We start from the raw sequence: 23,401 nt of genomic DNA, 5'->3' as shown, positions 1-23,401 counted from the left end.
TGAACTCCTGTGTTAGTATTACTTTGGTGGCAGAATGGTGACATCTGAGAGGCAAGGCAACCAGTTTTTCTCATAATAAATAGCAACAGTATGAATAGCATCTTCAAGAGAGGATACGAATAAGGAGAACCCTGCTAGGAAATAGGGTTATTACACCATTGTGAAAATGTGTTCCAATTACCCATTGCTCTACAATAAACTATCATCTAAATCTTAATGGCTAAAACAATGACTTTGAATTCTGTTAAGTGTAAAAACAGTTCTGGGGATGGAGACTGCTATCCTATAAAAGTTTGCTCCCAAGTATGGCTGCAGGCTCTGTAACAGTTGGTTCCTCCAAATAGCAACTTGGCTTCATGTTGGCTAGAGTATAAGGCACAGGGTTTTAATAGGAAGGTGAGAGAGAGAGAGAGAGAGAGAGAGAGAGAGAGAGAGAGAGAGAGAGAGAGAGAGAGAGAGAGAGAGAGAACGAAGAAGTGAGTGAGCTCATTGTGATCCTAGCCTGAGAGTCACTCAGTAGTCATTTCTGCTGCATTCTATTCAACAGAAGTACTTATGTAAGGTCAGTCCATGTTCAAGAGAAGATGAAATTAAGTTCACTTTAGTTGGGGGGGGGAGGAGGGGTAGTACTGGAGTTTGAACTCAAACTCACACTTGCCAGACAGGCACTCAACCACTGAGCCATGCCTCTAGCCCCCCTTTTTTTTTTTTGCCAGTCCTGCGGCTTGGACTCAAGGCCTGAGCACTGTCCCTGGCTTCTTTTTGCTCAAGGCTAGCACTCTGCCACTTGAGTCACAGTGCCACTTCTGGCCATTTTCTGTATATGTGGTGCTGGGGAATCGAACCCAGGGCCTCATGTATATGAAGCAGGCACTCTTGCCACTAGGCCATATCCCCAGCCCCTCTAGCCCTTTTGTGTAAGATCTTTTTTTTTCTTTTTTGCAAGATCCACCTGTTTTGGTGTGTGTGTTGTGTGTGTGTGTGTGTGTGTGTGTGTGTGTGTGTGTGTGTGTGTTTCTTTCTTTCTTTTTTGGCCAGTCCTGGGCCTTGGACTCAGGGCCTGAGCACTGTCCCTGGCTTCTTTTTGCTCAAGGCTAGCACTCTGCCACTTGAGCCACAGTGCCACTTCTGGCCGTTTTCTGTATACCTGGTGCTAAGGAATCAAACCCAGGGCTTCATGTATATGAGGCAAGCACTCTTGCAACTAGGCCATATCCCCAACCCCTGTTTTGTTTTTTGATGCCAGAAAAACTGTCTTTTCTTCTAAGAGTTATGAAAATAGGTAGCCAATAAAGGAGAACACCACGCAGTATTCAGGCAGGAGAGAAAGTTTATTGCCTATGGCCAAGGTGATGCAAAGCCAGAGAGAGGGGGTGACCCCTGAGGGCAGGGGCAGGGAGGTGTGGCCAGGTAGATTAGGGAAGGGGGAAGTAACTGCCTCCAGGTATGCCAGTTACCCAGGTAACTGGGTGGTGACTTAACCAAATGGGGTGCATCTGCATAGAGCCCTTCCAGGGTGGACCTTACATTTCTACCACAGTGTGTTGTTTAAAAGTTCCTGCTTTGGGGCTGGGGATATGGCCTAGTGGCAAGAGTGCTTGCCTCGTATACATGAGGCCCTAGGTTAGATTCCCCAGCACCACATATACAGAAAATGGCCAGAAGTGGCACTGTGGCTCAAGTGGCAGAGTGCTAGCCTTGAGCAAAAAGAAGCCAGGAACAGTGCTCAGGCCCTGAGTCCAAGCCCCAGGACTGCCCCCCCCCCCCAAAAAAAAAAAAGTTCCTGCTTTGTCCAGGAGCTGCTGACTTACATCTGTGATCCTAGCTACTCAAGAAGCTGAGATGTGAGGATCGCAGTTCACCAAGCCAGCCTAGGCAAGAAAGTAAGTCCCTGAGACTCTTATTTCCAGTTAACCACCAGAAAACTGGAAGTGGAGCTGTGGCTCAAAGTGTTAGGGTGCTAGGACAGCCCTCAGGCCCTGAATTCAAGCCTCAAGACTCTCTTTCTCTCTCCTCCCTCCCTTCCCCTCCGCCCCCCCCAGCAGCTTTTGCCTTCTGTAGCAGACGGTATTTAGGTTATCACACCTTCCAAGTATAAAAATCATTAAACAACAGAGGAGAAGGCTCACCTGGAATGAGCCCCGCCCATGCTGCCACAAAGCGCCCCGCTCTTTACGACAGTATCACGACACGGGGCGTGCTACTGCACGGGACCAATCACATTGCTCCAAGGTAACGACGTAAACCGGCGCTCGCGCATGCGCAGGGCGGGGAGACCTTGGAAAAGCGGTGTTAGCGCTCAGCTGGGGTGAAAGCTTTGGCGGAAAAAGGAAAAGTCCTGAGGAAAAATGCAGAGCTGGAGTCGAATGTACTGCACCTTGGCCAAGGTGGGGGCCTCCTGGGTGGGGTTGTGCTAGGTTAGGGGCTCTGGGAAGCCTGCACACTGGGGCCAGGGTTCGGCCCTCTAGGTGGGGGCCTTCGAGGCCGGGCCGGGACCACCTCCGGCCCGGGCTGTCAGGGCCTCGGCACGCCGGTTGTGGTCGGTTCTCCGGCGCTGTGCTTTGGCGGCGGGCGTGGGCCCAGGCTGGGGGCCGGGGGCCGGGGGCCGGGGTCGTCCCTGTGGATGAGAGAGAGACGGTGAGCCACACACCACACTCCCACACCGGGCTCCACGTAGGCCTTCACCTTGACTGGGGAAGCGCAAATCACCCTTGTCACTGACGGCTCGGCTCCTCGGACCTCTACCTAAGCCTAAACCTGACCCCGGAGTCGTCTCCTGCTGCAGATAGTCCTAGGAGTCATCCTTAGGTCCGGTTGGTTTCAGTGCCCTTTGCCACCCTTCAGGTCCTTCTGCGGTTATGGTTTTAATTGCAGCAGGTTAAAGTGAAGACAGTTTTAACGTTTCACCTCCCCACTAAGTAAAGCTAAATTGTACATACGGAATAGGATCGTGGGTGGGCATTGAGAGTCCTTAAAGACGACCCCCCCCTTTTCTGTTACACTACTGTTTAAAATGCTAAGACTCTGGACTGAGTCTACCGCTCTTTGGCCTGCTATCCTGACCCCAGGTTCGGTTGGAATAGAGGATCTTACTGTGTCAGTGTAGGTTTTGTTATTGCTTCTCACATGTCTACTGTGAGAGGAGCAGAAGCTGTTTGCTTTTCTTTGTCTCTCTGTGCTTAGCATATGGTCGCTTTAGGTCTTTGTAGAGATTGTGAAACTATGATGAAATTAGTGGAACTGTCCTCTAGAAGATGAGTACATTATTAATGCATTTTTTCTAGTTACCTTGTCTAATTTGTTGTTCCCACTTGATTTCTCAGTAACATGGAAGGTTAGTCCAGGTAAATATGGACTGTACATACACAGTAGGTTAAAGTGAGGAAATGGGTTGTGTTTATGAGTCTGTGGAAGAGGGTTTGTCCAGCATGTTCAACATCCTGGGTTTGATCCCCAGCACTAAAAAGCAAGAAAAGAAGTGAATAAAATTAGGAAAACAGTAATTACAAAAAGATTAAAAGATTGTCATGATGTGGATTATTAGAATATTTGAATTGAACACTTATAATATGGTCCTGGCACCAACAGGCATACTTTCTGAAAGTTAGCAAAGCTTGAACTGGATACATTTTTATTAGGTTAAATAAAAAGTGGTTTGTGAAATGAACCTAGTAAAAAGGTAACCATGACAAGCTGAGATTGTGAAGTTTAAATTATTGTTATTGCTAGAAATCGATAATGTTATCTCCACGTGGCAATAGAAGATAAACTGATAATCAGCGCTTGACATATTGCCCCCAATTGTTATGTTTTCATCAACTTTCAGTGGTTTCAGGATTTAAATTTTTATTTAACACAATAGAACATTTTCTTTATCTCTCCTCTCCCTCCAGAGAGGCCAGTTCAGTCGACTATCTCATGGCCTACAAGGAGTTTCTGCAGTGCCTCTGAGAACTTATGCAGATCAGTCAAGTAAGTACTCAGTACACTTGTTTTTAGTCTAACTGATAGTTCTTTTATATTTTGATATAAAAAGCAAGAGAATATTCGAATCACTAATAAGTACTTTGGTTTACACCCTAGTTGTTTATATGTCTAGTCATTGAAATATTTATTAAACATCTTGTGTGTTCCAGGTTGTGAACAAAGCAAAACCCTACTCTTGGGAAACTTAAGGACTTATGATAAAAGTCAAAGAACACATTAGTAACATTTGGGAGAATGATTGAAATGTAAACCAAGTAACTGGGAGGAAGAGCGATGATTTCCAGTGGGTGTCAGAGAATGCTTTCTGAGGAGATGTCTGCACAGAGATCTGACTAGAGTGAGACAGTGATTTCAATAATGATAAGGTCTTAAGTGGGAATTAGCTTGTGATGTCCCAGGAATATCAAGAATTGGTATGGTTGGTGCAGAGTCCTGTTTAATGCAAGGTCAAGAAAGTAGCAGGAATCAGATCATGGAATGTTTGTAAGCCAGCCCAGGTGATACAGATTCAAAATCACATATGATAGGGAACCACTGAAAGATTTTGAGTAGAAGAGCAGTTCCGTGTGTTTCCAGTTTTAAGAATTTGTTCATTGTGTAAGATTGTTTTAAGACTGTTGAGAAACTTTTGATGTCCTGAATGAACTCTTGATGAGTTTCCAAAAGCACTTTTTAAAGATGAACAGGATAAACCTACAAAGGACTCTTATCTTCAACTAGCCAGCAAAAAAGCTGAAAGAACTGTGGCTCAAGTGGTTGAGCACCACCAGCCTTGAGTGAAAGAGTCAGGCAAAAGTGCAAGGTTCTGAGTTCAAGCCCCAGAAAACAAAATCCAAGAAACAAAACCCAAATCTTGTGCTGATGTATGGTTGCATGTCTGGATCCTGGTGGAATTGAGAATTATTATAAATAAGAGCATACTGTTTTCTGGTTTTTCCTTAATCTGCCAGTGAGCTGAGTAGAGATGTCTGACACCTCTCCTACGAGGATTCTTAGAGGTGGTGCTTTGTGTCATTCTTCCACTCCTGAGTTCTTTGACCCTCAGAACCCTCACATTCTCTTTGAGGAGTTCAGGTTATAGAGTGTTCTTAGCCTGTGCAAGGGTTTGGGTTCAATTCTTGGCACTCTTTTCTCTCTGTGTCTCAATCTATCTCACTGTCTCACTTGCTCCCTCACTCTCACTCCCACTTCTTTTTCTCTTCTCCTCTGTCATAGCTAGATTTCCCATTAGATTACTATCTGGGTGTGTTTAGTCCTCTCATCCAGTGCATGGGTTTGTGGTATGGCTCAGTTCACCCCAGCACCTCCTTGCCAATGAGACAGTATAGGGAAAGTTGCCAGGCTTTGACATTGATACTTACTGCTAGAAGAGGATTTGACATTTCTTCCTTAGCTGCCTTACCTGTCTGTGCTCTGTATGTAGATTTCCGAGACAGTTGCCAATCCCTTGAGTTCAGAGTTAGGTTTTTCTGTGGAAGATAACCATTTAAGCATAACTACTAGAATATGAACCTACCTATTCAGGCAAAGATAGCTTTAGGAGCCCATTGTAATCCTTGCTAGAAGTCCCTTTTCATCTCTGTTTGTCTGCTGTTGTAGGGCTGTGGCATGCACCTGAAGAAACAAGGTATCTTTGAAAGTTGTGCAGTGAAACACCATTTCTGGCTCTTTACTGGTTAATTGTGTGTAAGAATATTGAGGATTTGTCTGCCCTAGCTGGCTCTAAATTGCAGTGCTCATATCTCAACCTCCTGATTAGCTATGGGATTATAGGCCTGATCTTCCAGCACCTGGCTTGTATTTATTTTTCAAGCATTAGAACAGGAAATAAATGGGCTTTTATTGAGTTACTTTTACCTTAATACATTGTGACCATTGTCCTTGAATTTTATAAGATAATTTCTGTGAGGAAGGGTATCATTAACATTTTTGCCCAGGCTAGCCTAAAACTGTGATGTCCCAGTCTGTCTCCATGTGGCTGGCATGACAGGTATGCGTCACTGCCTCCACATATGACTAAGGTGGGATTCTTGAAATTTTTGCCTCACTCATCTCAAACCACAACCCTCAATCCTCTTAATCTCTGCTTCCTAAGTAGCTAGAATGCAGGTGTGAGCCACCTGGCCTACAGTGACAATAATATTAATAGAAGCATCTGATGCATAACTGTGTCTCAGGCATAGTTTTAGTCCTCATGGCCATTCCACCATGGCCATTCTCCATTTTATACATGTTATAGTTAGGAATGCACCTATATTCTTTTTCAGTTGAGCTTACACGCTTATGATACAGTTCCTATTACAATTTCTGAGGGTTTAAAAAATGTTATTATCCAAATTTACCAAGATTTGCAGTTTTTATCTGTTAGATATGACTTTCCACTTTGCAACAGGAATAGATTTGTTGCACTTAGGTTAAGGTTACTTACTTGATTTATTTCTTTACCATTTTTATTTCAACAAATATTTAATATCTGTGTCTGGTTAACTGCTGGTATGTATTAGTAAACCAGTTAGACATGGCCCTGCTTTCATAGTTGCCTCAGTCCAGTAGGCAAAGATAAATATCTAACATATAACTGACAATGGGTCAACAAGCTAATAAGCACATGGAACTGTGCTTAAAGTGTGTGTGTGTGTGTGTGTGTGTGTGTGTAAGTAAAAATCACATATATGTAAAATCTATATATGGATCAGGAATGATTACAGAATTCTTAAGGATTTATGTTGATTTCTAAAAAGGGCTGGGATAGGACTAGGTGGAGGTATTCCAAGTAGAAGGAACAGCATGTGGGAATATTTTAATATGGAAAGAAGCATAGTACATTTGAGGAACTGAAAAGGGCCAGAATTTATGAGGACTGAAATTGGAGTCATTAAAGAATAGGAAGATCACTAGATGAGAGTCAAAACCTTAGTTTTAGCTATGCTACTCACTGGTAGGTGCTTTGGGCTACTGTATTCTGTTGACCTGTCTGACCTCTTGCTTCTTTGTAATGTCATATTTATGCCATGCTTGCCATCCTCCTATTACAGAAAGGTTAAGTTGCTTGGCCAGATTTACACAACTAAGTGGCAGAGCTGAGATTGAAGTCTAGTATGTCCCATTGCAAGGCTCAAGCTCTTCCCTACATGCAGATTTGTCTTCCACTCTCCCTAAATTCCTGTCAGTTATTGTTAAATAAAATTATAGAATTTAGTCAGATCACTCAATATAAATAAAGTTAATATTATAAAACTCATTGTATCTCCATATGTGATAATGAGTAAAAACTGAAATTTAAAATAATAGAAAGGAACTTTAAAAATTTTTGCTGTTCCTGGGGCTTGAGCTTAGGGCTTGTCAGTCCTGAACTTTTGTGTTCAGGGCTAGCACTCTTATCACTTGAGTCACATATCCACTTCTGGCTTTTTTGGTAGTTAATTGCACATAAAAGTCTCATGGACGTTCCTACCTGGGCTGGCTTTCAACTGCCATTCTTATATCTCAGCCTCTTGGGTAGCTAGTATTACAGGTATGAGCCAGCAAAATGAGTGTAATTTTTAATAGCATCAAGTGTCTATGAACAAATATACTATGTAGAAAATGCTGATTGTATTTTCTTGAGTATTTAAATATCAAACTTTTTGTTTGTTTTTCCAAAGAGCTGTTTTAGATAAATATTAAGAGATTTACTGTTTCGTATCAATTTGTTTTTATTATAGTTGATGCTGATGTAACCGTGATAGGTTCTGGTCCTGGAGGATATGTTGCTGCCATCAAAGCTGCCCAGTTAGGCTTTAAGGTAGGGTTTAAACTCAAAGCAGATGTTAATTTTGTTTTTATATGATGTCATGAATTCACCATATTCACAAAAGACCTTACAGGTAAAAATTAAATTTTTTTAACTGTACTAATTATTTGTAAGCCTGAAACTAGTGGAGAGAAGGTTTATATGTTTGTATTTGTCGTATGAAATGAAAAATAAAGTCTACTATTTTTCTTGTTTCTAGTGTTTTCCTTTAGCTTCTAATCAGTCTGGGAAGACTGTTAGAAGCAAGATTCTTAAGAAGGGTAATGTTGGGTTGAAGGCATGGCTCAGTTGGTAGATCCCTATCCAGTGAGCGAAAGCAGACCAAGTACCCAATTCAGGTCCCCTTTGCAGATCTAGAAAAATGAAAACATCTTTTACAATAATTTACTGCTAGTTCCACCAGTAGATTGTGCAATAGTGGATAAAGAATATGCCCATGCAGTGTTAACTTTGTTGATCTTAGGGCACTGTCCCTGAGCTTTTGTGCTCAAGGTTCTCTACCACTTGAGCCACAGTTCCACTTTCTGTTCTCTGGTGGTTAATTGGAGATGAGTCTCAGACTTTTCCTGCCCCAGCTGGCTTCCAACCTGATCCTTATATTTCAGCCTCCTGGGTAGTTGAGCTTATAATCTTTTATTCAGATTACCATGGGGCAAGGAATGGGTTAACCAGCTGAGCTGGAAAAACTGAAGGTATCTTCCACAACCTCCACATTTAAAAATTCATATTGGCTCTGGGCTTTCTTAAGGGAGCTATGAGGAAAATACACAAAAGGACACATTCCAAGAGATTGATAACAGGAAATCAGCAAGTACTGAGGCAGTAACTGATCCAGAATACCAGGAATCACTGAGTTAAGTAAATGCAGGGACTTCTGTCTCTTGACTGGATTACTGAAGAAGATCAAACACTCACACATACCCAGGGTTTTCCACTGGTTTTGAAATACCAAATCAAATACCCAGGGCTCCAGGGTTTCCACTTTAGCCTCAGTTTTTCTTAGATGATACATTTTAAAGAACTGTTAAGTAAATCTCTGAACAAACACAGATGGAGTAGCCAGCCTGCTTTGCAGGACAATGAAGACCATTACATTGGAATTTGAAGTACTTTAGGTTATGTGTGACTAAATGTTTGCTTTGATTGTAGACAGTCTGCATTGAGAAAAATGAAACACTTGGTGGAACATGCTTGAATGTTGGTTGTATTCCTTCCAAGGTAAGTGTATCTTTGAATAGCCAGAGATACTTTTTCCATGAATCACAACCACAAGGATGTATTGAGACTAATTATTAGAATAACATTAAAAATATTGTGTATGATTTTAAAAACTAATTTTTCTTTGTAAAACTTCATAGAGTGCTGTCACTAGCCTATCACATTTTACTTATCACAGAACAGCTCATTTTTCCATTGAGACCATAACCATGATGTTCCCTTATTTTTCCCTCTCTTTAGCTTCCCATTACCAATGAAACAGATAATTCAGATAATTACCAAATTCCTCTGCTTTTTTGCTTGCCATCCTGAAGGGTGTTCTTAAGCTTTTAAAGAAAATAAAGTTGCTTTTATTTTTCATTTCTGTTGGTTGAATTTTTTTTCTGTCATTGCCTTTAATTGGTTATATAAGGAAAGAGTGAACTTGTCTTATGCCACTATAGTAGTCTTAACTAGTTCAGGTACTGTCATTACTTAAGTGCCTTTTGATTATAGAGAGTCTGTGTGAATATTTGATAATTTTGCCTTATTTCCTTTAGGCTTTATTGAATAACTCTCATTATTACCATATGGCTCATGGAAAAGATTTTGCATCTAGGGGAATTGAAAGTAAGTATACTTTATCAGCATACTAGACATGCTTGGCGTGTGTGTGTGTGTGTGTGTGTGTGTGTGTGTGTGTGTGTGTGTGTGTGTACCATGCAAGTAAATTGTGAGGGACAAGTAAGAGAGAATCTTAAAAATATAGAGAAATTATGAGTTCCTACTAGATCTCAGAGAATTATGAGTTCTTATTAGATCTAGACTATGTTTTGTTCCTTTTCAATCTTTGCCTGCAATTTGCTATTTTTTTATGTGGGCAGCGAGTTGGTTTTCATGTCCTGCACACCTAGGGATCACTGGGAAGGCTGGATTCTTGAGTCCATAAACAGGTTAAAGAAGGAGGGAAGACTTGCCTAAGTTGTTGATAGAATGAGAGAAGGGTGAAGCTTAGAGGAAAAGCAGGAGTACATTTCCTAACATTTGAATTTGGTATGTCTTGTCTTCTGCCATAGGTTTTTGGGTTGCTTTCATCTTTTCTCCCCAAAACTGCTATTGAAAGATAATTCCAGAAGGATAGTTTGTTCTAGAAAAGACTAAGTATACCCTGGGGTTTTACTCATATGTTGTGTCTTTATAGTTGTGGACTTAAGTAAGGTCTATGCATAACAAACCCAGTGTGTGTGCATTCACCAAACCAGATGAGTTAGAAGTCAGAAAAGATGGAGTAGTCAAGAGACACACTTTGTAGGCAAGGCTTTACATTCTAGTTTTGTGACCTTGCTAAATTGGAAATCCATCTAGTCTATTCCCTCATCTCTAAGGTCTCTGTAGGTTGCATGAACTGATTTCTGAGACATTTTTATCTCTAGTGAGTTAAAAAATTTTATCTTGGTTGCTTCAGAGTTCTCTTCTGAGTTGTAATTAAAATCTACTAGCTGATTAAAACAAACTCATATTAAGCTTTTGTATTTGAAATTTACATACATATTATTTTAATTTTTGTTTTATGGAATTTAGCATTTCCCGTTATTTAAAAGTTAGATGATGTTTTACTTTGCCATTTTATCTTAAATGTCCTCCAGGTAATAACCACTATAAAAAAAGGGTGTAGGGGCTGGGAATGTGGCTTAGTGGTAGAGTGCTTGCCAAGCATGCATGAAACCCTGGGTTCGATTTCTCAGTACCATGTAAACAGAAAAAGCCAGAAGTGGCACTGTGGCTCATGGTGGCTTGAGCAAAAGAAGCTCAGTGCCCACCCAGGCTCTGAGTCCCAGCCCCAGGACTGGCAACAAAAAGAAGGGTGTAGAATGTGTCACAGTAGAGACCAGTTCATACAGGTTTGTTTTGTTTTGTTTTGTTTTGTTTGGCCAGTTGTGGTCCTTGGACTCAGGGCCTGAGCACTGTCCCTGGCTTCTTTTTGCTCAAGGCTAGTAGCAGTCTGCCACTTGAGCCACAGCGTCACTTCTGGCCATTTTCTATATATGTGGTGCTTGGGAATCGAACCCAGGGCTTCATGTATACGAGGCAACCACTATTGCCACTAGGCCATATTCCCAGCTCTCATACAGTATTTAAAAAAAAATTTTTTTGCCAGTCCTGGGGCTTGAACTCAGGACCTGAGCACTGTCTCTAGTTTATTGTTATATGGTAATGCCAGCCTTTTTCTGTTAAAAATGTGCAATTTTAAAATATAATTCTATATAATTATGTTACATAATTTAAAAAAGTAATTCTTTTATATAACTCTACCAACATTAACCTAGAATCTTTGGACCTGAGGAGTAAAAAATAATGCATTGTTTTGAAAATTTAGCCAAGGATTTAAGATTTCTTTCATCAATTGCAGTTTCTGGAGTTCGCTTGAATTTAGAGAAGATGATGGAACAGAAGAGTACTGCAGTGAAAGCTTTAACAGGTGGAATTGCCCATTTATTCAAACAAAATAAGGTTGGTGTTCATATTTCTGCCTGATTTTGTATGTACATCAAATATTGCATGCTAAAGAGTGATGGTATTTGAACTTGGCTGCTGGGGGAATTTAAAGTAATGCTGAACTTAACTAGATTTGCAGGATATAAAATTATTTGCTGTCATGTGTGTAGTCTTAATTAAGGGAGTATATTAGAAGTACATTCTGTGGTATATTCCAGAATATTTTTTCTATGTATATTATTCAAAACAATCCTTTAAATTTTGAAAATTTATAAAAATTATTTCATAAAGGTTGTTCACGTCAATGGCTTTGGAAAGATAACTGGCAAGAATCAAGTCACAGCTACAAAAGCCGATGGCAGCACTCAGGTTATTGATACCAAAAACATTCTTATAGCTACGGGCTCAGAAGTTACTCCTTTTCCTGGAATCACGGTATTTATGCTTCTTTAATCCATACAACTGCTAATTTAAGTTTTGTAAATCACTTTATGCTATTCATGAATTTTAAGTAAGATTTGTGACTAGACTACTGTATTTTGATAATCATTCAGACTTGGAACGTTTCTCATTTTTTTCCTGCAGTGATTTTATTAAACATGTATTTGAATTCAATATGAAGTTAGTCATTTTGTTTTGGAATGTAGAATGGTAAAATTTGAAGATAGCATTTTTATTAATATTGTTTACTTTTTAAATATTGTGTTTGGTCTTTTACATTTTCTTCTAAAATTTTCTATTTTGATAAAATAGAGTATATAGAAAAATAGTATATAGAATATATAGAAAAACAAGTAGCTTTATACTTTTAGTTACTTTTATGGAGTAAGATCATAATAAATAATTTTGCTTTTATCTTTTCTAGATTGATGAAGATACAATAGTATCATCTACAGGTGCTTTATCATTAAAAAAAGTTCCAGAAAAGATGGTTGTTATTGGTGCAGGAGTAATTGGTGTAGAATTGGTAGGTGTTGTCTTTTTGTTTCTTTTTTTTTGGCCAGTCCTGGGCCTTGGACTCAGGGCCTGAGCACTGTCCCTGGCTTCTTCCTGCTCAAGGCTAGCACTCTGCCACCTGAGCCACAGCGCCCCTTCTGGCCGTTTTCCATATATGTGGTGCTGGGGAATCGAACCAAGAGCTTCATGTGTAGGAGGCAAGCACTCTTGCCACTAGGCCATATTCCCAGCCCTCTTTCTGTTTCTTAATAACTTGGAAGGACTTAATATCCTGTTTGGTTCTTTGTATATCATCTTAAGATACTCAGCTTTGTGCTTTGCTTAAACATTTTTGGTAATAGCAGATACACTTTTTCTTCCAAGACAACTTCTTGAGGTAATCATTAGTCATTACAATATTCTTTAATAACCTGCTTTCTTCCTCTCTGTTCATTGATATTGGTTTAATTCTTTGTTAACTTGACACAGCCTTTGACTTTACATGACAGTTCTCATTCTGAGCAAATTGAAAATTACATTCCTCCCCACAGCATATACAACCTTCCTCACTACAGCATATACAACCTGAGTCTTCCTGTTAGAAATGCATGCCAAACCATTTGCAGTTTTCTGTGCACATTGTTCTTTTGTACTTCCTGCCTGTCTTGTTCTTCCTTCTTCTCCATCTTGCAACTTTCACGTATCTCTATTGATCCTTTTACTATGTTGTAGCTATCCTCTCCCAGGGCTGTCTAACCTCATCACCACCAAGAACTGCACTACTCTGAATTCATGAATTCAGATAATGTATTTTTTAATTACAGTCTCCTTTATTCAGTACTCCTAGTATACATTTTATTTTTAAAATTGTTATTATAAAGGTGATGTGAAGGGCTGGGAATATGGACTAGTAGTAAAAGTGCTTGCCTCATATACATGAAGCCCTGGGTTTGATTCCTCAGCACCACATATATATAAAAAGCCGGAAGTGGCGCTGTGGCTCAAGTGGTAGAGTGCTAGCCTTGAACAAAAAGAAGCCATGGACAGTGCTCGGGCCCCGAGTTCAAGCCCCAGGACTGGCAAAAACCAAACCAAAACAAAAAGGTGATGTGTAGAGGGGCTACAGTTGCACAAGTCAAATATTGAGTACATTTCTTTGTGGACAATGTCACTCCTTTCCCCAGTATACTTTTTTTGTGTGTGTCTGTCATTGGGCTTGAACTCTGGGCCTGGGTACTGTCCCTGAGCTCTTTTGCTCAAGGCTAGCACTCTACCACTTAAGTCATGGCGCCACTTCTGGTTTTCTGGTGGTTAATTGGAAATAAGAGTCTCATGGACTTTCTTGCCTGGGCTGTCTTTGAATCTCAGTCTTCAGATCTCAGCTTCCTGAGTAGCTAGGATTATAAGCATGAGCCACTGGAGCCCAGCCCTGGTTTCTTTTATATTCTTTATTTCAGTACATTTCTAGTCCAGAGCCTATCCCTGGTATACTTTTATATTCTTTATTTCAGTACATTTCTAGTCCAGAAATCCCTTTTTTTGTTGTGTTTTCCTATCTTGACTGGTTCCAAGTTGGTTTGATTCCATTGTCCCTTACGTCTGACAATTATCTGACATAATTTGCTTGGCAAAACCTGTCCTGGTTGTCCAGCTGTCTCCTTTTTAAAATACTATTTCCAGACCTGAAGGAAATCAGATGCTATAGATTGGTGCCTGCATAAATTCTTGTTCTCAGATTTCTCAGACTCTATGTGCTCTGTGCTAGTGATTTACTACTTGAGCCACAGCACCACTTCAAGCCTTTTCTGAGTAGTTTATTGGAGATAAGAGTCTCAGATTTTTCTGCCCAGGCTGGCTTTGAACCTCAATCCTCAGATCTCAGGCAAGGATTACAGGCAAGAGACACCAGTGCCTGCCTTTGTTTTTACTTTTGACCTTCCTTCAAGACCCTTGAAGGCAAGAACTGAGTTTTAATGACATCTGAATTGTTAATCTTTTTTGGGGCAGTATTAGAGTTTGAACTCGGAGCCTTTCAGTAGCCCAGTGGTAGACAGGTGCCCTACCTTTGGGCTCTGTTAGGTTATTTGAACCATTGTATTGTGTGTTGCACTATCTCATTGCAGTTTTAATTTACATTTCTTTAGTGAATTAGTGATTTACAGTCTTGAGAGTTTCATGTATTTCCCATCTGTATTTCCCATATCTTTTCAATCTAATAGGTATTGTGGTTTGACTAGGCCTTGTACCTTTTGAACTGTACCCCAATCCTTTTTTGATAGTCTTCCATTTTTTCCCCTAGGTCTGGCCTTAGACTGAGATCTTTCTACTTGTGGCCTCTGATCTAGCTCAAATCATAGGCTTGTACCCCCATTGGCTGGCCACAAGCTGAGCTTCAGATTTCTACCTTCTGAGTAGCTAGGACTAAGGTGTATGGTTTGTTTGCTTTTTGATCATTGAGTTTAGAGTTTTCTTTTACCTTTTTCTGGATTGTCATTCTAAAGGTGATATACAGAGTGGTTACAGTTGTATAAGTCAAGTAAAGAGCATTTTTTTTTGACAATGTCACCCCTTCCCTCCCAGTTTTTCCCTCCTGTTCCCACCTACACATTATATAGTTCATTTTTAACAGTGTCTAGTGAGTATCATTGCTTCATTTGTTCACCATTTGTTCCTTCATTTCAGTGTTCTTCCCCCCCCCCGCCCAAATATAGATAAATGACCAAACAAGACAAAAAGAAAAGAAAAACAAAAACTGCAGTAAAGAAAAACCTCGTTTCCATTTTTGGGAAAATTCTATATCATATAGATGTTTTCAAGTACATTGTCACCTCCATCTGTGGCTTTTAAAAATATATATAATATTATTTATTTAGTTTATGTGATACCGAAAAATCAAACCCAGGGCCTCATGCATGCTAGGCAAGCACTCAGCCACTAAGCCACATTCCCAAATCCTGTCTGTGGCTTTCATTTTCTTGTGTTTAATACTTCTGAGAATGCAGTTGTTGTTGTTTTTTGTTTTGTTTTTGCCAGTCTTGGGGCTAGGGGCTCAGAGCCTGAGCACTGTCTCTAGCTTCTTTTTGCTCAAGGCTAGCACTCTACCTCTTGAGCCACAGTGCAACTTCTGGCTTTTTCTGTTTATGTGGTGCTGAGGAATCGAACCCAGGGCTTTGTGCATGCGAGGCAAATACTGTACCCCTAAGCCACATTCCCAGCCCCAGAAGAATGCAGTTTTTGATGAAATGTAATTTATCATGTTTTGTTGGTTTGTTTTTTGAATTGTGCTATATTAGTAGTGTGTCTAAGAAATCTTTGCCTAACTTGTAGTATCAGAAGTATATTTGGGTTTTCTTCTAAAAGTTTTATAGTTTTGGATTTTAGATCCATCATTCATTTTGAGTTAGTTTTTGCATATAATTTTCTTGGATTTTTAGTGACCGCTTACTAATTTAGCTCTCATCTACAAAACACATGAAATTTATAAAATGAATGTACAAATCTAATTGAAAAGAAAAACTCAGGTAATTTTGTTACTAGATAGATGCTTGTATATGTGTGTGTGTATAAGTTTGTGTATGTTTATGTATATGCGGTGTGCACACACGTACCAGTCCTGGAGCTTGACATAGGTCCTGGAGCTTGACAAGAGGGCCTGGGAAGCTTTGTTGTCACAAACATAACTAGAGGCCGAAAGGTGTCTAGTGTGCATTTGTAGCTCAGTGAATGTTGGGTGAATAATGGAGTAAGTGCATGAAGTAACACTTGTTGGCCCCAGGATAAGTGTAAGCTGCTAATAAAAACATTAGCAAAAGAAGAAACTACCATACAGTACATTATTTAAGATGACTTAGTAAAAGTTTGCTGTGGACATACATTTTGTATGATTACTGGGGTTATTTTTGGATTGTGTTTCCAGGGTTCAGTTTGGCAAAGACTTGGTGCGGATGTGACAGCAGTTGAATTTTTGGGTCATGTAGGTGGAATTGGAATTGACATGGAAATATCTAAAACCTTTCAACGCGTACTTCAAAAGCAAGGTTTTAAATTTAAATTGAATACCAAGGTCACTGGTGCTACCAAGAAGTCAGATGGAAAAATAGATGTATCGTAAGTATGTTATATTTGTTTTTTTTAATATATACATTTTTTTATTATCAAACTGAATAACAGAGAGGTTACAGTTTCATACATTAGGCATTGGATACATTTCTTGTACTGTTTGTTACCTCGTCCGTCATTTCCCCTCCCCCTTTCCCTTTCCCCTCGTTATATTTGATTTTGATATATCATCTTTGTTTCTTTATGAAACACTCAGGTTTTCAAAATCAGACTAACAAATGTGATGGAGTTTTGATAACCTAAGACCATTCCATTGCTTAATACGCTTATCAGTTAATAGTTAATTTAGTGCTAGAAATTTTAGTTAGGTGTTGTCATTGTAACGTATGTCTTCATAGTACAAATTAGATCCATACATGACGAAATCAGTAGTATTAGTGACTGTTTGGCACACTATTAAGTAGGCAATTTAATGAAATAACTTTGCTAAGGACACTATTAGTGAGTTTAGCTAGTGCTGGATGTTTCTTACTGAGATTTTTGGTGGTGGTGGCGTGTGGGTTTTTTGTTGTTGTTGTTGGTCGGTGGGACTTGAACTCTGGGCACGGGTGCTGCCCCTGAGCTCTTTAGTTCAAGGCTAGTGCTTTACCACTTGAGCCACAGCGCCACTTCTGGTTTTCTGGTAGTTAATTGGAGGTAAGTCTTACAGAGCTTCCTGCCTGGGCTGGTTTTGAACTATGATCCTAATATCTCAGCCTCCTGAGAAGCTAGGATTACAAGTGTGGGCCACCAGTGCTTGGCTGGTGGTGGTGTTTTGTGGGGTAGTAATGATGCTGGTGTTGGGATCAAAGCTAGGCCCTTGTGCCTGTTACGCCAGGCAAGTGTCTACCACTGAGTCATGTCCTTGGCCATGAGACCTGTGTGTATGTGTGTGCTTTTCTAGGAGGTTCTTTTGAGATAGAATCTACTATATTAACCCAGACTGGCTTCAAACTTGGAATTCTCTTCCCTTAGCCTTTCAAATACCCCTCCACCCCTACCCTGTGCCATGTAGGACGAGTCTTGAACTTGTGCGCTCACTCAGCTTTCTTCCCCACAGCTGATATTCTACCTTAAGCCACACATCTTTACAGCATTTGCTAGTTAACTTGAGATGATGTCTTATAGACTTTTCTTCTCTAGCTGGCTTCAAACTATAACCTCCAGGTCTAAGCCTCCTGATGAGCTAGATTTACATGAGCCACCAGTTCCTGGCTCAAGTTAATTTGCATTTGTAGTACGTGGGAGTTTCATTGTGATATTTCTATACATATGCATAGTATACTTTCAACATGTTCACCCACCTTCACCATATTCTTTTCCCTCCTCTCCACTTTTTCCAAGTAGTAATTGGTTAGGTTCATTGTACTGTATTTATATGCATATTCATATGTGTATGAACATGACATACATAGATAAATACAGCCTATATATGTATCTATACAGAGATATATAAAATACCTGTTGATTGTCTTCACTTTTTCAGTATCCCTTCAAAACCTGTGTTAACCACCTTATTACATTGCCTGTTTTTTAACTACATTTTTATTACCTTTAGTTGTACCAGAGTTATCAAATAAGTTTATGAATACAGTGCATCTTAGTTGATGCCACCCCTTTCACATGATGCTTTATTCACCCCTGTCCTCTCAAACCCCTCAATTTTCTTTTGTCTTTTTCCTTTTTTTGTGCTGGTCCTGAGGCATTAACTCAGGGCAGGATACTGACCCCCTGAGCTTTTGCTCAAGGCTAACACTTTATTATTTTATTTATTTGTTTATTTTACAATGTTTTTAAACCAGCTCTGGCAAGTTTTAGTAAAGAAAAATTATGCAGTTTACTTTTCTCCAGTTTGTTCTGGCAATCACCTGAATCAATGATAGTCATTGTGCATACTCTGTAGTATTTCCCACATGCTGTGTCCAGTTCAATATTATTACCACTGTAGTGATGGACACCAGTTTTAGCCAACATAGCATAGTATTCTAGTTCAGATTTCTTCAAGGCTGGGCAGTTGTTGGCGAGGATGACCAATTTTCCTTTGTCCTGTCTGATCATCTTCAGGTCTGCTTGTACCCCAGCACGTACTTTCCACTTTTCATTACAAGTTGGAGCCTGGAATTGATTAACTCCAGAGACTTTTTTGTCGTCTTGGTGGAAAGCAGCTGACAAGATGGCCAGGTGGCGAGAAAGGAAGGAAGGCTAGCACTTTAGTACTTGAGATAGAGCTTTACTTCTGGCTTTTTTTAGGTAGTTAAATCTCATGGATTTTCATACCAGAGCTAGCTTTGAACCACAGTCCTCAAATGTCAGCCTCCTGAGTAGCTTGGATTATAGTCATGTCACTGGCACTCTGTTCAGTTTTTTGGTGGTTGTTTTTTTTTTTTTTTTTGGCTGGTAGTGGGGCTTGAACTCAGGGCTTCAGGGGCTGTCCCTGGGTTTTTTTGCATAAGGCTAGCACTCTACCACTTCCAGCCTCAGCAAGACTTCTAGTTTTCTGGTGGTTAATTGGGAGATAAAAGAGTCTTAAGGACTTTCCTGCCTGGACTGGCTTTGAGCCACTATCATAATATCTGTTTCTTGAGTAGCTAGGATTACAGCCATTAGCCACAGACACCTGGTCAGTTTTATTAATTTTATAAGATATGCATTCTCCTCCCCCTTTTCTTCAGCTACCCCCAACCCTCACCCAGCACCTTTCAAGTACCAGTATCCTGGTATTCATTTTATTGGACTCTGAGTTTTTCTAAGGAATTGGCATTGTTTGAATTCTGCCCTACAAATATGCTTTAACACATTTGTGTAGACTCACAGTGCCATGTATGTGTACATTTATAAATTAGATCTAGCTTTTACATTTGAGATAAAACATGCATCCTCTGTTCCTGACTTCACTTAACATAATTTTTTCCAGGTCCATCTATTTCTTTGTAAATGATATAAGTCTTCCTATTGGATGAATAAAACACTGCCTGTTTTGACTTTATAATCAAATGAACCTGTATTATCAGAGATATCATTAGTTCTTGAGACGTCTGAAATATTAAAATTTTACCTCTATCAGAAACTATATATGTAGACTTGTGTTTAAGAATTAAACACTGCTTGTTATTTAGCATTGAAGCTGCAGCTGGGGATAAAGCTGAAGTTATCACGTGTGATGTGCTCTTGGTTTGCATTGGCCGGCGGCCCTTTACTCAGAATTTGGGACTAGAAGAGCTTGGAATTGAACTAGATCCCAGAGGTAGAATTCCAGTCAATAGCAGATTCCAAACCAAAATTCCAAAGTAAGTTGGGTAATTATCTTAATTTCTCTTATTATTATAACTAGCATCATTATATATGTAAATGTTTCCAGCCAGGTCATCATTTTATGTAATTAACAGACAAATATAATGTAATATTGAGAAAGACTTTTAAAATCTTTCATACTTACTGCTATTTTAAATTAAGAATTTTTATTTTCTACATTTTGAATATCATTTTTATATGGGATTTCGCTGTGTCATTGAGGCTAGTCTTAAACTCCTGGCACAAGTGGTTTTCCCACCTCAGCCTCCCAAGTGTTGAGAATTTTCAATAATTTTTATATTTAATTTACACTGTTTTGAAGTCAAGATTTGTGTCATGCTTAAAAAGTATAATTGCTTTGGAAAGAGCATTTTATTTAAAAGATGTTAAATATAACTTCGTTGCTCCAAGATTAAGGATCTAAACTTGGATTTTAGAAGAGCTGCCTCTGAAATATTTTGGGGGCACTTAGTAGCTCAAAGCATATTTTTGTTCTGGTGCTGTAACTGAAATGTCTTTGATTTCAGAAGCTCACTTTGTTTGGTTTGATCTCTATGGTAGTATCTATGCTATTGGTGATGTGGTTGCTGGTCCAATGCTGGCTCACAAAGCAGAGGACGAGGGCATCATCTGTGTTGAAGGAATGGCTGGCGGTGCTGTGCACATTGACTACAACTGTGTGCCGTCCGTGATTTACACACATCCTGAAGTTGCTTGGGTTGGCAAATCAGAAGAGCAGTTGAAGGAAGAGGTAATCCTAAATGTGGATGGAATTAATCCATCATGCAAAGTTGAGTTATTGACAGTAGTGGCTGAGAAAAGGCATCTTATCATTGCATTAATATTTTTAATTATTGTAGAGCACATCAAGGCTTCTTTTTTTGTTAGCATCAGAAAGAGATCATTCTCAAATTTTCCAGCAGTAAAAGAGGGGAGCATATGCTAGGTAGCATATCCTGTGTTTTAAAAAAACTCCACAGCTTTTATATTTGGCTTTGGAATATAAGCAGACATTTATAGATATAGGCAGACATTTATATTTGCTGACCTTAGTTATTCCCTTTGTATGCTCTGTGACTACCTCCTTGGGATTTATTTTCTGAACAAATGATTGAAAATTTCACTAATTGAAATGAACTTATTCAGTGCTTATGTAGGTTCTTATCTCACAGGGTGTTGAGTACAAAGTTGGGAAATTCCCATTTGCTGCAAATAGCAGAGCTAAGACGAATGCTGACGCAGATGGTATGGTGAAGATTCTTGGACAGAAGTCAACAGACAGAATACTAGGAGCACATATTTTAGGACCAGTGAGTATTGTAAAGGCAGAGTTCCATTAAGATTTCTGGAAAGCATTCCAGTTTATAGGTTAATTTTACCCTACCTGTTTATATTTTTATGTTGCTACCAACAGTTTTGTTTGATATGAGGCTTTTTTTTTTTCTTTTTTTGTGCTGGTATTTGTGCTTGAACATGGCCTTGTGCTCCTGCTTGGGTTTCCTCACAATTAGCATTCTTACCACTTTGGTCACACCTCCAGATCAGCATTTAACTGGTGTTAGATGGAGTCTCAGACTTTCTGCCCAGTCTGGAGATCCTCTGAGTAGTTAGGAGTACAGGCTTGAGCTACAGCGCCCAGCTTGTGCATTGTTTCTAGCAGGGTATCCCCTAGTACTCTTCCCGTATTGTTTGCCATATTATCTACTTTCCATACTGCAGCTAAGGGTATTCTTCTAAAACATAGACCAAGCCACCTTCAAACCTTGCAGTAATACTTTTCAGCCCAAGATGGTTGCTTTTGAGCCTTCCCTGAATATAGTCCTGCCCTGCCTACCTTTCTGACCTCACTCTTGGTTTTCACATTGCTCAGTAATTTCCTGCTATATCAGTCTTTACTCAGTTGACTAAAAAGACCAAGTTTGTTCACTTTTTAGAGCCTTTGTGCTTACAGTACCCTCCACTTAGAGAGCTCGACCTCCAGACCTTTGCATGGCTGGTCCTTACTCAGGTCTCAGCTTGGCTCATTACCTCCTAAGGAAAGCCTTAAGATTTCACTAAGTGTAAAGCCTGTTTTTCATATAGGTATCTGAAAGAGAACAGAGTATTTGAGTGTTTCTGTAACTTTTTTCCTAAGTATACATGTTAGTGTTCTATCATTTTCGCAGCCACTTTGTAAGGTAGATGCTGTTGTTTTTGAAGTAAAGAAGCTGAGTGAAGCACATACAGCCAGTGAGTGGTTGAGGTTGCAGAGCAGCAGGATTTGCATCTAGACTTATCAGACATCAGAGTCCAATCTCTTCTCTGTTACCTTTTATGCTTTCCCGTACTCTTCCTTAGCTGCGTTAACAGTTTTAAGAAAATGTAAAGTTCTCAAAGCCCGGTCTCTTAATCATTGCTATACTTACTAACATGAAGTTTTGGCCCTGGAAGTAAAATTTCTTGGCTTACTTTAAAGGGTGCTGGAGAGATGGTAAATGAAGCTGCCCTGGCTTTGGAGTATGGTGCGTCCTGTGAAGATGTAGCTAGAGTCTGTCATGCACATCCGGTAATTATTAGCAACATACAAAATGGGTACTTCAATTTTCTTCTGCCCTGTAAATATTTGGTTTTTAATTCTCCATTTCTTCCTTTGCAGACCTTATCAGAAGCTTTTAGAGAAGCAAATTTGGCTGCATCATTTGGCAAAGCAATCAACTTTTAAATTAGAAGATAATTTCTTTTCTGTAATTTCCTGGAGGCTTTTTGTAGAGGTCACATTTCTGAACAGGATATGCTTACAGTTCCAAGAAATTCTAAGGATTGAATTATGAAACTTTTAGTAGGCATTTAATAGGTATGGACGGAATGAAGTAATTTTATATATCTATATTTTAAATATTTTATTTCAGTGCATTAGCATGTGAGACAAAGCTCACATAGTAGCATTCTGGAAGTTTCCACCAAGCCATTTTTTTCATGCTGTTTATATAAAGAGTTTAGCTTTACTGAATTAATGTTCCATGGCTTTTATCTCTTTTACAAGGAAGGAACTTGAATATGGTCTGTGAACAGTTGTATTTGAAGGAAAGTGATCAAGTTTAATTTGGTTATATTGGAAAGAAGTTATTCAAGATACAAATATGTATAAACCGAATTCATGTAAATAAAAGTGACCATCTTGTTTTATTTAACTCCTAAAATCTTGCAGCTTAGATTTGGGTTTGAGTTTTTAAGATTCTGTTGTGATCTACAAGTCTGAAGGATAGTTACTCAAAATGTCTACAAAACTCAAATATTAAATGGAGACTAAAAATGTATTATAGCAAGCAATGAAGATATCAAAATAAATGTCTTAAATATTCATTTGCTAGTTATTCTGAGTACATCTTGAGATGGTCCTCATTCTTTTGGCTACCTCTATTACGCATATTTATTATTGATTTTATAGGCCACATTGTGTCTCATTTTTGTATTTGCAATGCTAAGGTATTTAAAGGTCATTATTTCCTCTGTTTTACAGGGATCAACTAAGTGTTTAGCAAAAATTTCTGGAGAAATAGAGCTTACATACTTAACTGCTATATTCTCCTACATGGCAAATGATCATTTCTTTAAAGTGTTAGA

General features: G+C 39.3%; 1 protein-coding gene across 1 annotated transcript; it reads left to right on the top strand.

Annotated features, from left to right (window-relative positions):
• The first annotated feature begins 2,257 nt into the window (after positions 1-2,257).
• Positions 2,258-23,140, top strand: Dld (dihydrolipoamide dehydrogenase). Its single transcript, XM_048339795.1, has 14 exons — positions 2,258-2,387; positions 3,894-3,972; positions 7,692-7,771; positions 8,930-8,998; positions 9,538-9,607; positions 11,388-11,488; positions 11,765-11,908; positions 12,339-12,440; positions 16,326-16,516; positions 19,624-19,794; positions 20,360-20,549; positions 20,971-21,108; positions 22,254-22,343; positions 22,434-23,140. Exons 1-14 carry the CDS (start codon positions 2,349-2,351, stop codon positions 22,497-22,499), a joined length of 1,530 nt encoding a protein of 509 aa, XP_048195752.1. The 5' UTR covers positions 2,258-2,348; the 3' UTR covers positions 22,500-23,140.
• Positions 23,141-23,401: the final 261 nt, after the last annotated feature.

The sequence above is a fragment of the Perognathus longimembris genome, chromosome 2 (assembly GCF_023159225.1).
Source record: "Perognathus longimembris pacificus isolate PPM17 chromosome 2, ASM2315922v1, whole genome shotgun sequence".
NCBI lineage: Eukaryota > Metazoa > Chordata > Mammalia > Rodentia > Heteromyidae > Perognathus > Perognathus longimembris.
This window is presented reverse-complemented; position numbering and strand designations above follow the sequence as displayed.